This window comes from Gossypium hirsutum, chromosome A13 (genome assembly GCF_007990345.1).
Source record: "Gossypium hirsutum isolate 1008001.06 chromosome A13, Gossypium_hirsutum_v2.1, whole genome shotgun sequence".
NCBI classification, from domain to species: Eukaryota; Viridiplantae; Streptophyta; class Magnoliopsida; order Malvales; family Malvaceae; genus Gossypium; species Gossypium hirsutum.
Window position 1 is genome coordinate 91,651,545 of NC_053436.1, and position 16,650 is coordinate 91,668,194.

At 32.7% G+C, this 16,650-nt stretch overlaps 3 protein-coding genes across 9 annotated transcripts; all 3 read right to left on the bottom strand.

Annotated features, from left to right (window-relative positions):
* Positions 1-3,212: 3,212 nt before the first annotated feature.
* On the bottom strand, positions 3,213-5,434 carry LOC107895165 (uncharacterized protein At4g26485). 2 transcript variants are annotated; one of them, XM_016820416.2, is made up of 4 exons: positions 5,192-5,432; positions 4,213-4,735; positions 3,901-4,099; positions 3,213-3,709 (listed from the first exon to the last, which is right to left on the bottom strand). In XM_016820416.2, exons 2-4 carry the CDS (start codon positions 4,673-4,675, stop codon positions 3,427-3,429), a joined length of 945 nt encoding a protein of 314 aa, XP_016675905.1. In that variant the 5' UTR covers positions 4,676-4,735; positions 5,192-5,432; the 3' UTR covers positions 3,213-3,426. The 2 variants fall into 2 exon arrangements, with proteins under 2 accessions (XP_016675905.1, XP_040941170.1); XM_041085236.1 differs by having other exon boundaries at positions 4,213-5,434.
* Positions 5,435-5,708: 274 nt separating this feature from the next.
* Positions 5,709-7,627, bottom strand: LOC107895164 (fructose-bisphosphate aldolase, cytoplasmic isozyme 1). Its single transcript, XM_016820415.2, has 3 exons — positions 7,238-7,627; positions 6,342-7,024; positions 5,709-6,246 (listed from the first exon to the last, which is right to left on the bottom strand). Exons 1-3 carry the CDS (start codon positions 7,263-7,265, stop codon positions 5,884-5,886), a joined length of 1,074 nt encoding a protein of 357 aa, XP_016675904.1. The 5' UTR covers positions 7,266-7,627; the 3' UTR covers positions 5,709-5,883.
* A 374-nt stretch (positions 7,628-8,001) lies between these two features.
* Positions 8,002-14,684, bottom strand: LOC107895166 (uridine kinase-like protein 3). Of its 6 annotated transcripts, none has more exons than XM_016820420.2 (15): positions 14,526-14,683; positions 13,513-13,672; positions 12,997-13,088; positions 12,482-12,551; positions 11,958-12,076; positions 11,493-11,589; positions 11,051-11,130; positions 10,607-10,801; positions 10,413-10,496; positions 10,256-10,300; positions 9,881-9,941; positions 9,392-9,468; positions 9,206-9,278; positions 8,893-8,975; positions 8,002-8,770 (listed from the first exon to the last, which is right to left on the bottom strand). In XM_016820420.2, exons 2-15 carry the CDS (start codon positions 13,661-13,663, stop codon positions 8,594-8,596), a joined length of 1,404 nt encoding a protein of 467 aa, XP_016675909.1. In that variant the 5' UTR covers positions 13,664-13,672; positions 14,526-14,683; the 3' UTR covers positions 8,002-8,593. The 6 variants fall into 6 exon arrangements, with proteins under 6 accessions (XP_016675909.1, XP_016675910.1, XP_016675906.1 ...); XM_016820421.1 differs by having other exon boundaries at positions 9,372-9,468; positions 10,240-10,300; positions 10,607-10,750; positions 14,526-14,681; XM_016820417.1 differs by having other exon boundaries at positions 9,372-9,468; positions 10,240-10,300; positions 14,526-14,681.
* Between the last annotated feature and the right edge of the window lie 1,966 nt (positions 14,685-16,650).

Below are 16,650 nucleotides of genomic sequence, written 5' to 3' on the forward strand. Positions count from 1 at the left end.
ATTGTGATGCGAGTATATTTAATCTTAATTTGGTTTTTGAAAATATTTTTATTTTCATTTTCAAAAACAATTTTTATGTTACAATTTTGGCTAAATTGGGTATACATGCTTTTTTTTTAGTTAATTGATTAAATAGGTCATTTTTTTACAAGAATTAAGAAAATAAACCGATTTTAAAGATAAAATATGAAAAACACGTCCAGCTAGGCGAGCTTTCATACTAACTATCCAAAAAAAACAAAACTAACCCCTACTTTTTGTAGACTAAACAGTAGAGGTGAGCAAAATCCGATTCGATTCGAAAAACTCGATAAAAAATTTAAATTTTGAATTAAATAGTTCGAGTTATTTGAGTTAATCAAGTTATTTGGATCAACTTGAATAAAAAAATAAGTTTTTTGGTTTAACTTGAATATGAATCACAATTCGAGTTATCCGAAAATCTGAATAAGAAAAGGCAAAACTACGTCGTTTTGATAAATGTTTACCTTTCCTAAAGTTAAAAGTTAAAACTATTAAGTTAAAAGGTAAAATTACGTTGTTTTGATAAATATTTACTCATTAAGTTAAAAGGTAAAACAATTATATTGTTTATGTAGTTAAATAATCTTGTACTCCATCTACTAGTTAAATAATCGGTCCATGTAAACACAACATTGAGTATAAATAATATGATTCGTTAACTTGACTCGACTTAACTCAAAATTTTTTCACTCGATCCGATTCGAAAAAAAATCAAATTGAGTTCGGTTGCTAAAATATGATTCGTCAACTTAACTAACTCAAATTTTTTTGACTCGATCGAATACTCACCCCTACTAAACAGATTAATTGTTTCATGATATGAAAAGGAAAATCAAAACAAAAATGACTAGTATGTTGTGAAAACAATTAAAGTGATTTGTGTAATAAACACTAATGCTATGCTTAGTAAAAGTATTATTTTTACACATTTTTTAATATTTGGGTTAGTAATAAACTAATTTAATTGGCAAAATTTAGCCACTCCAATAACTGTCTTAATTATTACTTATCTTTCTAATTTCAAATTTAAAATTGTACTGATTATTTTTTATTTTATGTCTAACTATTGTAATATATATGTAGTAAATAAAGATTTCTTTCTCCAATTATTACACAAGAGGCATAAATTGTATAACACCAATTAAAAAAAAAGATTTATTTTTAAAATTACAATTACTAATTTATTAATACATTAATATCTTAGGTTACATTTTAGTCACTTATGTTTGAAATGTTACGTTTTAGTCACTTACGTTATCAAATTGTAACATTTTAGTCATTAAGCCGTTAATTATCGTTAACAGTAAGCTGATGTGGCACATTAAATCATCATTTTAAACGAAAATTTTAGGTTAAATTCTACAATTGGTCTCTATATATATATTTTTTCATTTTGAGCAATTTAAATTTTTTTTATTTTATGTTGTTTAAACTTTCCTTTTTTTTTCTTTTTTCTTTCATCCTCTTTTGTTTCTCTCTTTGTTTTCCTTTCCTCCCTTCTTCATTTCTTTTAACGTAGTTTTTCTATGTTTTTCATTTGCTAAAATTAGTCCACAAGCTCGCCTCACTCGAAAAAATTAAAAATTTTAAAAAATAAAGTATAGAGACTAGTTTTAACAAATAGAAAATATAGGAAAATTACGTTAAAAGAAATGGATACGGGAGGAAAACATAGGTAGAAATAGAAGAGAATGGAAAATAAAGTTAAAAGAATATAAAAGGAAAAAATTTAAATTATTCAAAATGAAAAAATATCGGGACCGATTATATAAATTAACCTAAAAATTTAGTTTGAAATGATTATTTAACGTGCCACGTCAACTTACCATTACACCGTTAATAACAATTAACGGCTCGCTGACTAAAATGTTACAATGCGACAATGTAAATGATTAAAATGTAACATTTCAAACATAAGTGACTAAAATATAACCTAAGATAAAAAAAGTAATTATTTTGATACTTTACCCTTAATCAATTCGTTTCGTTATAAAATAAATTACACAAATACAAATTATATTAAGCCTATTATAACCGTCAACAAATGCTGAGTACATTAATAAGACATATGACATTTCTAAGAAGAGAATGTAGGTTTGAACTTTAAATACAATTTTTTTGAGAGGTGCAACCACAAACTTTTAACATGAACTATAAACGAACATAAAAGATATTAGTTATCCTAATTCAAATGGATTTTTGATTTATTATTATTATTTCCTCAGTCCTGTCAAGAGTATTATAATTTTTATATTAAGATTAGGGTAAACAACTATTTACTAAACTTTTATTGTATTTTTGTTTTGGTTATTCAATTATGAAAAATTTCAATTTAATCATTAAACTATCTAAATTCGTTTTTTGTCATTGTGCCATTAAGTTCAGATAACGTGGTTGTTTATTTCTTGAATAAACTACATGAATGGTCCTTGATTATGAGTGTTTCTTTTTGGTTACCTAATTATAAGAAAGAAATTTTTTAATCACTAAAGTTTTCAAAATCAATTTTTTTTAATCACTATACCGTTAAGTTGATAACAAAGGTTTTGACATGACCTTTTTTATAGGCCTAGTAACAAATTTTATCGTTCAATATTTAAATATTCTATCAATTTAGCCTTAAGTCTTAAAAAAAAAAGTTTTAACCCTAAACATTATTTGGCGCTTAAATTTTTTTTATATAATTTTTTATTATTTAAGTTTTTTTGGTACCGGAAAACATAAAAATTTATATTAAAAATCCATTCTAACAACTTATCATGATAGCGTCAAAAACTAGAAACCGTGTTGGAGAAGCATCATTTAATCTAAAGCGTTAAAAAAAATTACTAACAATTTATGATCTTTTTGGCACAAGAAACTAGAGTCTAGAAGCTTTCAAGTTTTCTTGCGATGAATAACACTGACTAAAAGCATAAAAGAATAGCCAGAGAACAAAAGAAAAAAACCAAGATAAAAAGTATAAATATTAAAGAATTAAATTTATTATTAAATCAATAAAAAAGTGTACGTAAAAGTTTCATTATCAACTTATCAACTTAACATCACAGTGGCTACAAAATTTAATAAAAAAAAAATTTTAAAATGACCAAAATATAAACTCTCTTATAATTGAGTTACCTATTCGACAGTTTATCCAAGAAATAAACAGTCCTTCAACTATTTCAGACTTAACAACACAATGAATAAAAAATCAAATTGAGATAATTTAATAATTAAATTTAAAATTTTCAGAGATTGTTTATCCTAAAAGTTACAGAATAAAGTTTTGGTTGATAAATAAGTTATAATTTATGCATTTAATGCAAGCATGAAACTGAAGGCTACTGAGATGTAAATGAAGGCTACCATAAGCATAATAATACCCCTACAATCAGTTCATCTTTAAATTTCCAGGCCTTTTCATGGCGACATAATCGGAAATAGACCAAATTTGTAAGTTTTGCTAGGATTACAGTTGAAATTGTTGTCACCACCGAACCCATATTTGGTGCGGTACCCCCGATAATCGGTAAAATTGAACGGCACCTCTTGGATAAGCCTCAGCCCAACGGCAGCCGCTAATCCCCGCAAATTCCAGTCCCGAAAGAACCTATTCGATTTGTGGGTCACATGGATTTCGCCTCTCTCCTCAATCATCTCCTTTGCATTCTTCAAAAACAAGCTTATCAGCAACTGATGCCGACTGCAACAATATAGAAAACCAGCAAGCAAATGGAATTAACATTAAGAGTTTGGGAGCACCTTGGCCTAAGACGGTAAAATTTCAGTATAAGCTCCTTTAAAAGTACGAAATTATAGATTAATGTAATGGTGAAATTTCATTTAATTATGACCTCTAAGAATAATTTCTGGCTTGGGAACTGTTTTGCTTACCGTCTCTGGGATTCGCCTGGTTCGTCTGAACAAAAACCAGCGTGCGGGAAGTTGAAAATGATTCGATCGAATTTAAAGGCTCCCAGGTAGCAGTGATTCGCTATTTCAGTTGCATCTATCCCATGCAAAACAATGCATCCTCTAACCCTTAGTTCATGTATGTTGGCTATTGCCTTCTTATAATTTCTGAACAAGAACCCTGCAAAATGTAATAAATAATACACAATTCCAGTTTAAAACAGGACTTTCCTACTTATTTTCTTCTTACTTAACAATATCTGATAAATTTACATAAGGTTACGTATTTGTTACCTCTGGAGTCGAGAGAAGTGGCAATCATGTTTGTTGCAGAACCAAAAGCACGAGCCAAACTAGCAGAGAATGAAAAATCGCCTTCCCCCACCAACAACATCCTTTGAGAACTGCAATAATGGCGTATCCATCTAATCTCCCCTGCTCCAACTAGTTGTCTTCCTCCCAAATTCTCCACGTTCACCACACATACATCAGAGTCCTGCCTGCTGTTGTCTCCCACGATATCAATGCAAGTAGTGCCCACATTTTGATGTAATCTAAAGATGGTATCCGTGTCGCTCTCACTGTTACATGAAGGATCATCCGACAGCTCCGGTGTGGAAATCAGTAGGGTACATTGCTCCTTTGGGTCCTCTAAATCCTCTGAACTTTCCACGCTTTGACGACTCCGCAATCTTTTAAAGGGGTAAAAAACTAAACCCACCAAACCTTTTTGAATGAAGGAGATTATTTGATCCATTGATCCTCCGTTTCTTCTTCACATGGCATTGAAGGAAACAGAGCGCCAATGGAACGCTGCCTGTGAGGAGCAATTTTGTGGGGTTTCTTAGTGAGTTAATAGCCGTCGTATCGAAGTTCAAAGCATTTGATGAGACGTTGGTTTTCTTTTTTCTTTTCTTTGAAAACTGGTGATGTGATGTTAGTGCCATTTTCCGAGAAAAAAATCTTATTTTCCTTGGGGAAACATAGCCATTATCACTTGTACGTTGTGTAATACAATAAAATAAAACTAAAATGATTAATTCGATGATTGAAAACATTGCTGTCATTCATGAAGTGCATACAGGTTCGATGATCACAGGTCATAGACCCGATCATTGCAATTTCAAAACCAGAATTAGATCAAAGATCATTGTAAAATCCAGCCATCAACAGATAAATTAGATGATTAGCCACGCATTAAGCACATATGATCTTGATGTTTTTGATCATCAAAAGAAAGAAAGAAGTTAAGAGCAAGCAATTAATTAAATACCTTTGACTTTGAAGCGGGTTTTGGCATGGAATGTTGCAGATTAAATGCAGAAAAAGAAAAGGAGGGAGAGAGATTATTAAAGGGATTAATGCACTAATAGAATTGCGGAGAAATGGGGAGAAAGAAAGCATGGAAAAAGGAAGTAAAAGTCTTTATGGTCAACAAACAAACTGAAGGAGAAGGAAAGCATTTCTCTCTATTGGGTTAATAATTTTCACCTAACGCTAAGTTATTCCAATTGCGGGGGGTAAATTTTAGTAAAGTATCAACTTTTCTTTTCTTTGTGTTTAAGCATCTGCTTCCGACAATGATATTGATTTTGACACAAGGGCAAGGCCAGGAGTTGTACAGTAACTCTTTGGGAAGTGCAGAGGGTAAGTCAGTTTTCGTCAACCAAATAAATAATTTAATAAAAATGTGATTTTCGTCAACCAAATAAATAATATTATTACAAAAATAAATGGCCTATACCTAGATATAATAGAGGATAAAGGTTATTAATATTAAGAAACCTATGGAAGAGGAAAAAATGGGAAGGCCATTTACATTATCCTTAGGAATTGGTTGAAAAATAAAGTAAATATTAAGTTGACAGCAGAAATTAGTGAGTCGTAGGAATAAAAACATATATAGTACAAGACCACCCCATTAGATGAGAAATCAACCAACTCCCAAACGAACATATGAATGCTTTAATACTTGTAACCCTTAACAAACAAGCTCTCTGAAGCCAATCCACCCGCACTGCCTCCGCTGTATTTCCCCAGCGTGGCCTCCGAATTCGCTTTGCATCTCGATAAAAACGCTTCTTGCGCTTTCCTAACATTCGCCTTCTTCCCCGCCCATGTCTTAAGCGTGCTCTGTTGCAGGGCTCGCCCGAACGAGAACGACAGCGTCCATGGCTTCAACACTTCCAGTTTGTTCATCGCATCCAGATTCTGCGTCGCCTCTTCCTCGCTTTGGCCTCCTGATAAGAACACAATCCCTGGCACTGCTGGTGGAACGGTTCGGCGAAGTGCGGTTACTGTGTATTGCGCAATCACCTCTGGTGCCTCCTGTGGTGAATCGGTACATGGTTTTTCAGACATCAGTATAATATAGGAATTTCATTGATCGTATACATGAGATAACATATGGGTTTTTACACTACCTTTAGGCTGTCAGAACCTGGAGTGACCATGTTGGGCTTCAAAAGGGTGCCCTCGAGTAAAACATGGTGATCATTCAGCGCCTTGTAAACAGCGGCAAGCACGGTTTCAGTGACAGCGGCACATTTTTTAATATCATGAGGGCCATCAGTTAGCACCTCAGGCTCAACAATGGGGACGAGCCCATTTTCCTGACAAATGATGGCATAACGAGCCAACCCCTGCGCGTTCTGCTGGATAGCCAACTCGGATGGCTCGTTGGGACCGATCTTGAGCACTGCACGCCATTTGGCGAAACGCGCACCAGCTTTATAGTATTGCTGACAACGCGCACCCAAGGAGTCGAACCCTTGAGTAGTGGTCTCGCCATTGGTGCCGGCTATCTCAACGGTGCCCTTATCGACCTTGATACCTGGAATGACATTGTTCTCTTCGAGGATTTCAACGAAGGGTTTCCCGTCAGAGGTTTTCTGGTAAAGTGTTTCCTCGAAAAGAATGACACCGGAGAGGCAGGATAATGCGTTGGGAGAGGTGAAAAGGAGCTCGCGGAGGGCTTGGCGATTGGACTCGATGTTCTCGACGTTGATGCTCGAGAGACGCTTCCCGATGGTGCCTGTGCTCTCGTCCGCCGCCAAAATACCTTTGCCTGGCGTGGCGATGTACTTGGCGTTCTTGATCAACTCCTCTGGGGGAAAATATACATATAGGGTTTAGTCAAAGCTAGGACTAACAAAATCATGCATAAAATAGCATATCTGTAATGAAAAATATGAACATTTATGGTACGGATCGATCAAGTGTTGTGGTCACTAAGGATTTACATGCATGTCCCCAAATACAACGGAATAAAACATGCAGGGGAAGACAACGAAAGCCAAAATCCAAAACGGGAGCTCACCTGCATACTTGCCAACAAAAGCCGACATGGTTCAAGGGTGGAGAGGAAGATATAATATGGATAATAACAAGAGGAAAATACAAAAGCAAATCCAAAGGGGTAGCACTCTTATATAGATGAGGTGGTAAGGAATATGCATGCAGGAATCCATGAGATACCATGCATGAAGTAGGGTACACGTGTCAAAAGAATAGCCCATGGAAAATTATCATAGTGGGATAAAGTAATGAGTGATGGCATTCCTGCCCAAGTGGCAGCTTAAATCCATGCATTATCCCGGGTTACAGTGTATGCAGTGGAATCGCAAATTGCTTATCCAATTGAAGCTGTTGTTTAGTAGGGGGAATCGGAGCAAACGAGAGATGGAAACTCAATTCCTCTATTTTAGCCACATCCTTAACAATTGGTCCAAACGCTCGGCCTCAACTTAACATGTTTGGCGACAACTTTCTTACTTATTATTTGATTTTGATATATCTGTCAGCTAACATAATTTCATTATGATTCTCCACTCCATTGAATTTTCTTTTTTTAGATAATTAAATGTTGATTTATTTTATCAGACTTATTTATTTAGAAAAAGAAATCAGTTTTGGCCTCAATTATTTATGTTGGAATTCTAAAATATTTAAATTCAACTCACTCGCTTGAGCTAGAAAGGATGATTAGAGATGATGCGTAGAAAGGAAGAAAAGTTTCTATTAAGATAACCAAAATAATATAGATAAAACTCTTGATTCCAATCATCAGTGCTCAATTCCTGGTAACCTCAAAATCTAAAATGAAATTTCATTATATCGAAGTGAAAATTTGTGGTTTATAAATACACAACATATTGGGGAGGCTGCTGAATCATTTATTAAGTTGGGACCTCCTTCAGCCACTCCCCCTAGTACGATGGAAAAGATAAAAGCAAGTAGTTTTCTATGTGAGGGTTTTACTAGGTCAGCTCTTTCCAACTTTCTGGTATTTTAAGACTCATTTTCAAGCATTATCTCAACAGATGTTAAAGATACGTAAATGGCAACTCTATTGTTCCGACACTTCAATTTTTTTTTCTTTTGTACTACTTATATCTGACGCCTATTTCTGACATGTATTCAAACTTGGATATAAGGATATGACTCTCCCATGCTTGGAAAAACTGTAAAAGAATTGAACATCTCCATGTCCGGCACATCCCACCCAAGTTTGAGTAACAATGACAAAAAAAGAAATCAACCATGGGACTCTAGGTCTGATTTAAGTCAAAACTGTTTCAAAAATGATTAGGCGAAGCGCAAAATGTACTAAATCATGCTCAGTTGAATTCTCCGGCTCACAGTAGTTTCGCCAGGGGGAAGACTTTGAATTAGGCTATTGAGAAGGGGGCACCACTTGCAGGTCATCATCATCCGTTCCAAAATATCGGTCCCCGAACTCACCCATACCAGGGATAACACGGAATTCTTCGTTTAAACCAATATCAATCTCAGATGTCACAATCTTTACTCTTGGGAAGCTTTTGCACACCACATGTACACCCTGAGGTGCCTGGGGAATCAAGTGACATGATGGTAGAGCAAGATGATAAGTAAATCTAAATCTAAATTATTCAAAAGAAGAACCCCACAATATACTGAAAATTGTAACAGCTTGAAACAACAATAACTTACGGATATGAGATTGAGAAATATGATGTTGGATTCCGGTACACCCTTTCTTATAAGTAATGAAATAGCTTTGACAGCTGTATTGCCTATAAAATAGTTGCAATATGTAAAATCACTAGTCCTAGATGGATGAAAAAGAAAAATATCATTGAATTTTCACAGGGTGCTTTTAAATACAAATTCCAGCTGTGCACAATTTTTAAACATGTTAAACCAAATGATGTTAAAAAATGGAATGGAATGATAAAACAAAATGGTTAACATGAAAACATGTTGCTATTGCAGAAGTTAATATCAACCATGAAAAGAAACAAACCCGTGCCGAGAATAGGATCCAGTAGCAGCACATGCCTTTCTGAGATGTCTTGTGGTAATTTTTCATAAATAAGCTACCCAATCGTAGGAGCAAGAAGGAAACATAGTGAGAAAGTAGGCAAATGATCACAAATTTTCATATCCGGAAGGTAGTTGAGTTTACAAACCTGCTGACCGTTGTCCTCACCTTCCCTATGAATAAGAATCTTGCCAATCTTGATCCCTTTGCAACATGCTCGCAAAGCATTCTCCATACTCTCACCACTAGCATTGGTTTCAAAAGGTCAGTAGCTAATGATTAGAAATAATCTGTGTGGAGTGCATTGAGATATAGTGTGAGTGTGTGATAGACAAGCAATATGTTAAATCATGATAGATTCAACTTGTATCAGAAAAGCAGCTGCACTCACTCCACCACCTCTGCTGTGGGTGTAGAACTATCTGAAATATTTCATTAAACTCCCCAAACCCATTTAACACGGTAAACTACAAGAGTATTAGTTTTAAGTTCACATGCCTAAGGCATACAAGCAGTAGTTATGTTCTACCCTTATAAAATTACCACAGCGTCAAGCAATTTCTACCACTGTCATTGACATGTTCCGAAGAAAGGTCTATATAATACAAGTCATGGAATTATTGATCCAGATGTTTAAGACTTGAGACAAAGTTGTACCTTCTAATAACTGATACACCGCATAACCTCTTACAGAAATCCACACCAGTATAGACAGACCCTGCATTAACAATAGCACCAATATGAATAATTTATGACTAACTAGCACTGTCTAAGCAAATGAAAATGAGCCATTATGACAGAACATTACAGAATCAACTTGAAACTTTCAGAGTATATTACAAAATCCAATTGCAGAGAACATTTCAACCAGACAATGTCAGATCAGAAATCTTTACAACTAGATATAACATGCATAACATTAATGAAGTTTAAGGATAAAACCATACTCAAAGTTTCCATAACCTAAAGAAAACTTTACCGGATGCCCAGGACTAGACGAAGTAGCACCAGCTTACCAGTTGGAGTGATCACCTGCTTTTCTGTAAATGGCAGATGTCCCAGCCCATGTTCAACAACCTGGAAAAGATCTTCAATGAGTGAGAAACCCAAGGGAGCTTTTGTTGCATTACATTACCATGTAAGAAAACCAGAAGACAAATGAATTGCATATAAGTCAATAAACACCCACCAGACGAATCAACCTATCAGCATAAAAAACAAAGTCATGTTTCGTTGTTTGAGAGTCACGAATGAGGGTATGCATGCCTCGTATCTGCATAAATCAAAACTATTTTCTTTTAACAAATGTATATTTATCTTCTCAATACATGCAGGAAAAATATTACACCTTTGGTTAATAGCAGAAAATAAAAAATTATATACCTGGAAAGTTGATTGAATGACATATAGGTTTGGGTAGATTTTACAGAGATCATGCTGGCCAAGCTTTGTCCTAATATGTTGCACAATCAAATCAATTGCTACATGATTGTCCCCTCCGCGGGGAATGATAATATCTGCATACTTCTTTGTTGGAAGTATAAAGTCATCGAAAGCGGACTTCACAAATTTTGAATACTGCATTAAAAATTAATTGCATTCTAATATAAGCTAAAAAGAAGCCCTTCCCAAAGAAGAGAAACTGGAAACATTAGTGATAATAGAAAGGATTTATTGCATTGAACAACAGCTGGAAACACTTTTAGAAGCTTATGTAAAGCGCCATTTCTATTGTTTTATGCCAGAGACAGACAAACAACGAGATTGTGGTGCCCAGTTACTTTAAAACAAAAATTTGTCAGTGTAAATAGTAAAGCAAATGTAGACCTGATCAAGGACAACACCAATATCTCTGCCCTTCTCAACGGTGTCACGCCTTATTCTTCTTGCCAATCGTACATCAGCATCTGCACTGAAAAGTTTCAATGTGAAGTAACAGCCCAACTTAGTAACACCAACAAAACAACCCAAATGATATGTCCCCTACTATACACAAGTTATTCACTTAAAATTTTCAGAAATAAATAATAAATCAACAAAAGGTTGTTGTTTCCTCAGCAACTGGGATCTATAGATCTTTCAAGAGAAGAACACTGATGTTGGAGGGTAAGAAAACTATACTACAATCAACAATATCATAGAACTGCTTCTTTGTCTAGAACTAAATAAATATAGAATTTAGGCAGTAAAAATTTTTAATCCCAGATATATGAAGCACACAAAAAACATCATCAGCCAAATAGTAGAGATAAAAGTTTAATTCAATAACCTGTATCAACAAATATTTTCATGTTCATCAACTCTCGGACACGAGGGTCATGAAAAATGAGTATCCCTTCCAAGATTATAACATCCGAAGGATTAACCTGCAGAAAGTTTTGTGGCTGTGAGAGTTTCTGGACTTCTTAAAACAAGAAATATGAATTGAAATTCCATTACCAAAGTTCCTTTGCTATAGAAAATTTTACAAAAGGGGATGTGGAAAGACATATATACCATTTATAAGGAATTATTAGAAAATGTTAAGAGCTTGGACATTGTACATACAAAACAGTTATAACTGAATTCTAGTTACTAAAGGCAAAAGATTTATCAAAAAGTGGTTTCATTGTGTACCATGTTGAAGAAATTAATTTTGAGCGAACCTTGAACCAAAAAGCACCCAAGTACAAGATGTAATAAATGTGGGATCCATTACATAGTAACAAGCATGCTGAACATTCTGAGAACATACCCTTCTTGCCGGAAAAACACTGTTCTTATAACTCTTGAAATCATAATTAGGAATATCTACGGCTTGACCATGCCTCAAGTTCTCCATAGAATCTAATAATTTCTCTGTATCAAATGAATCTGCAGAAAATAACAACATTGTATCAATAAAATTCAAAGCAAACATAAAGTGGAACACAAACAGCATGCACGTAAATTACAGTCATACATTTTGCTAAGGACAATCGATGCAGACATGCCTTTTTTCGATTTTCTGATGAATAATACTCGAATGCTCTCAGAACATATCAAATACTTCAAAATTTAGCGCAAGTGAAATATATCAAGCACTTAGAAATTCAGAATATAAGGAAAATAATTTCTGAGAGCTCCATTACTGAAATAATACATAGAAAACATTTTGTAAACAATTATTTTGAGATGAAAGATTGATACTACGAGTCTTAGTCAATCAATAAGCAGATCAACTCAGCAGATCATAGTGTTCTAGATATTTTTGATCTCTGTTAGTAGAACTATTCTCACCAGGATGGTCAAAGTTGTATTCATGAACTGTTGCAAGTTCCTCTTCAGTGAGTTTGTGATAAAAGGAATCCTGGCACATTGTTCATGTTAAAAGTTTAACCAATGGGTGACCAATTGTTTCTAGCAGTACAGAAAAAGAGAGGTAAGAGAAAGAGGTCAGATCAAAATGTTGAACGCTGTTCTTCAGCAAGTGATGTTTAATTGATAAATGCCACCTCTCTCTCCCTTCTTTGTTTGAATAATTGACAACAGTTATATTATCTACTGAATGCAGAGCCAATTTAATGACGGAGAACAGAACCAACAGAATGCCAAAACTATTCATTTTTCAGAGACTCTAGTTTAGAAAGGATTTGAGAAGAAATAGGCTTCAAAACAGGCAGCAAGGTATTCAAACACTCGATAAAGCTTCAATTATTCAACTTTGGAAGTTCATGGAAATTACAATTTACATTGAAAATTCCTTTCCTAAGTAATCCTTAAAAGAATCTGCATTGGGAACTTAGAACATTTACCTGATTAACTAATACTACACGCTGATCATGAAGCTGCTGAATAATCATATCGCAGACTGTAGTCTTACCAGATGCTGCTCCCCCAGCAACTCCTAACCCAAAAAACAATAGCCACAGTTAGATAATAAGATGATTAGAAAGACAAAGCTCATAACAAAGTTGTAAGGAAGCAAACACAATAACCAAACTAGTATGAAATAACTATTAGTTCAGTGCCTTTATGTAGTTTTTAAACCATAACCCGCACAAATTGAATAAAAGAACCTTATAGTCTTATACATCACTATTATTAACAAGGCTAGTATCTCAAGCACAATAAATCGAAAACAACCAGTACTCGGAAGAATATTATACTATGGCAATGCTAAAATTTTTCCTCCAAAATAAATAATGAGTTGGATGTCCATCAAGTTGTTATCAGAATTCTTATCCAATCTTATTCGCACCAACTACTTTTGATCATTATGGCATCTAGAAGATGGCATGAATAGTAACAATTGCCATGTTCAAACTTACCAATAATAAAAGGCTGCTTATGCACATTTTCAATAGCCAATGTGGTTGTAGGCTTCTCAATATTGTTTAACTTCGAACCATCCATATGGAACCCAGAAAAATGGAACCCTGACGAGCCCTCTATCATATCCTCAACTGATTTAGAATCCATATGCTTGACCTACAAATAAAACTTACAAGTAAGAAAACAAATTCATGAGATTAGAAATAAGATAGAAGCTAAATCCAAGTATCCAACAGATATGCTAGACTCTGGCTTGATTGAATTGAGTCTCAGTCCATTTCATTTCTTTTCCAAGAAGCAAGAAACATTCACAGATACAACAATCCCTATCCCATTCATACAATCTTCAAAAGGAAGTAATGTTTTTCCCCCTTATTACCAATCCCCATAAAAGATAGCCCACCTTTGATTTTACATATTACAAGTTCAACAAACAAACATAAGATAAAAAAATAAGGCACATTGCAATCCCATTACAGAGTACAGACATTCATTAAGAAGCAGAATCATTGTACAGAAAACCCAAGTTGCTTCCTTTATTTCTCGGTTTTTGCATATTATCAATCATCCTAAGCCGATTGCTACAAACAATCGTAACCAGTCATACGTTCACAAAAAACACCGTAATGCAAAGCACTGGCTTTTTGCTATGCCACACCAATCAAATCTCTCATACAATAAAATAGAACTATACTCAATAGACATAAAGTGAAACCAACATATAGAAAAAAGAGAGTTTAGCTCCCAATCAACATAATACTTAACCCAAAATGTGGAACTAAAATCTATATAATCCCTACAAAATCACAGATGATCATCACTCACTATTTGAAAGAATTATAAATACCCAGATAAAAAATAACAAATTAACTACAAAAAGAAAATCAATTTCAGATTCAGTTCAGCAAAGATTATTAGTTATTTCCCAGATCACTGAATGCAGAAAAAAGAAAACACAACGTTAAAAATAAAATCAGTAATGAAAACGAGGATTATTAATTAAAATTACCTGATTTAATGAATGATAAACCAGAGAAGGAGAGAGGTGGGCGATACGGACAGGATTGATTGATTGATTTCGAGGTTTTTATTGAGTTTATTATATTTAAGAATTTAAGACCCAAAGATCTATTTTCTAAACGAAAGGCAAAATAGGATTTTATTTGGGATGTATTTTACTCTTCTATCATATATCATATATTCCCTCTTTCTAATTTAGGAATTTTTATTTTTTACTATATTATTTTTTCAAATGAAAAATCTACACGAGAATCTTGTTTTTTTTTTACATTACTAATAGATGAAAATTAATTACGAAAATACGATGAAAATAATATTAATTACAAGAATGGATTATTTTAAATACTAACATCTGGATGTTGTCAATTTATCATCGTTATTATAACTAAATAGTTACAATGAAATTAAAAATACTTTTTTTAACTCATGTCGAATTTTATAGGTATTTATTATTTTTTTACTTTTTATTTTGTATGCATATTTACAAATATAAAATACTCGTGTCGCCAACACTGCTCAGTTTGTTTGATTGGGAAACGAGACAACATCAAACCAGTATTTAATCTTCCTTTCTTCACCAAACAAAGAAAAAATTTGGGTTGTTTTTTATTTTCGTTGTGAAAAATTGTTCTAAACAAACAAGAAATGAAGATTGAAGATAAAAAAAATTATATTGTTTTTCATTTTAGAATTTTAGTTTTGAGTTGATAAGGTTAGTTTTGAATTATTTTTTATGTACTGTTATGGATAATTATGTTACTATATGATGAATGGTTGAAATTTTCATATTTTATGTTAGTTAATGTTTGAGTTTTTAGATATGATACGTGATTTATAATAAAGTTTTGAATTATATTTATTTTAATAGTAATTAATATTTATATTTTAATTTTAATTTATTTTATAGATTTAATGTAAAAGATGAATATTAATTCTTCGTATACGTCTATTTTAATGAGATAATTTATCATACGAAAGTTAATTGTATATTTGAATTGCGCCATCAAATAGGAATAAAGTTTAATAAGGAAGTAAAACTTGAAGAAACTAAAAAAAAATATTGTTGCAAAATATTGAATTTTCTTTTCTTAAATATTCTTTGATTATATGTATGTTTTGGGATGAGGTATGTGAATGAATATATTTTATTATTTTATTATATATATGATAAACTAATTTTACTAAATTTGTTATTTCTAAAAATTAAATTAAGTGTAATTTTAGGTTTTAATAAAATTTAGAAATTTTATTAAAATAATACTAAAAAAATAATTAAATACAAAAAAGGGTGGGAAACAAATTAATTATAAAAATGGGATGTTAGCTACTGAATATTAATGATACCAACCACCTTACTTTTTTCCCAATCATCATGCAATCATACCGTTTTAAGAAAAATAATATTTTTTATTGGTGTTGTATTTTCGTGGCTATACGTGATGGACACTTTAATTTTAAAAAAACCCTGCTGGAAAGAAAAGAGAGGGAAAAGAAAAGAAAAGAAAGCTGGAAAAAGTTATTGCGGCTGCCTGACACCCTATTGTCCAACATGGCCAATTAGTCACAAGCTCCTCCTTTCCCATTAATTTCGAAATTGAGGTAGAAAAAAAAACTGTATTTTTTTTGTCTTTGTTGAAATTTTGGGAGGAAAAGTATGTTTGTATTGAAGTTTTACGGATAAAGTGTGATATTTTTAAGGTATATTTTTAATATTTGTTATAATAATTTGTATATTATATATGTTTATATTTCATTTTATTGTTAATTTCTTTTACTGTAGTTGGTTGTTGGAATTTTGGGAGGAAAAATTTGTTTGTGCTGGAGTTCTAGGGAGAAAGTTTAATAGTTTTAAGATATGTTTATATTGTTTGTAATAATAATTTATATATTATATATATATATATATTTAGATTTTAAATTATTGTTAATTTTTAGGTTTAATAGTTAAGATTATATTTTTATTTGTAAAGATTATATTTGTATTTGAGTTTTAGGGATAGATTACGATATGTTTTTTTTTTTAATTTGTAATAATAATTTGTATATTATAATATTTTAATTATAATATTTAGATTTAATGTTTAAGATTATATTTTAGTTTGTAAACAAATTTG

Bases quoted from the DNA above. Each gene is read 5' to 3' on its own strand.
- LOC107895165 (XM_041085236.1), bottom strand. From the start codon at position 4,675: ATGGATCAAATAATCTCCTTCATTCAAAAAGGTTTGGTGGGTTTAGTT. The intron at 4,100-4,212 runs GTAACAAATACG...TACATTTTGCAG, and splicing joins CACTTCTCTCGACTCCAGAG to GGTTCTTGTTCAGAAATTAT. The intron at 3,710-3,900 runs GTAAGCAAAACA...ATATTGTTGCAG, and splicing joins CCAGGCGAATCCCAGAGACG to TCGGCATCAGTTGCTGATAA.
- LOC107895164 (XM_016820415.2), bottom strand. From the start codon at position 7,265: ATGTCGGCTTTTGTTGGCAAGTATGCAG. The intron at 7,025-7,237 runs GTGAGCTCCCGT...ATTTTCCCCCAG, and splicing joins TTTTGTTGGCAAGTATGCAG to AGGAGTTGATCAAGAACGCC. The intron at 6,247-6,341 runs GTAGTGTAAAAA...GATTCACCACAG, and splicing joins CAGGTTCTGACAGCCTAAAG to GAGGCACCAGAGGTGATTGC.
- LOC107895166 (XM_016820417.1), bottom strand. From the start codon at position 13,663: ATGGATTCTAAATCAGTTGAGGATATGATAGAGGGCTCGTCAGGGTTC. The intron at 12,077-12,481 runs GTGAGAATAGTT...TATTTTCTGCAG, and splicing joins ATACAACTTTGACCATCCTG to ATTCATTTGATACAGAGAAA. The intron at 11,590-11,957 runs GTATGTTCTCAG...AACTTTCTGCAG, and splicing joins GTGTTTTTCCGGCAAGAAGG to GTTAATCCTTCGGATGTTAT.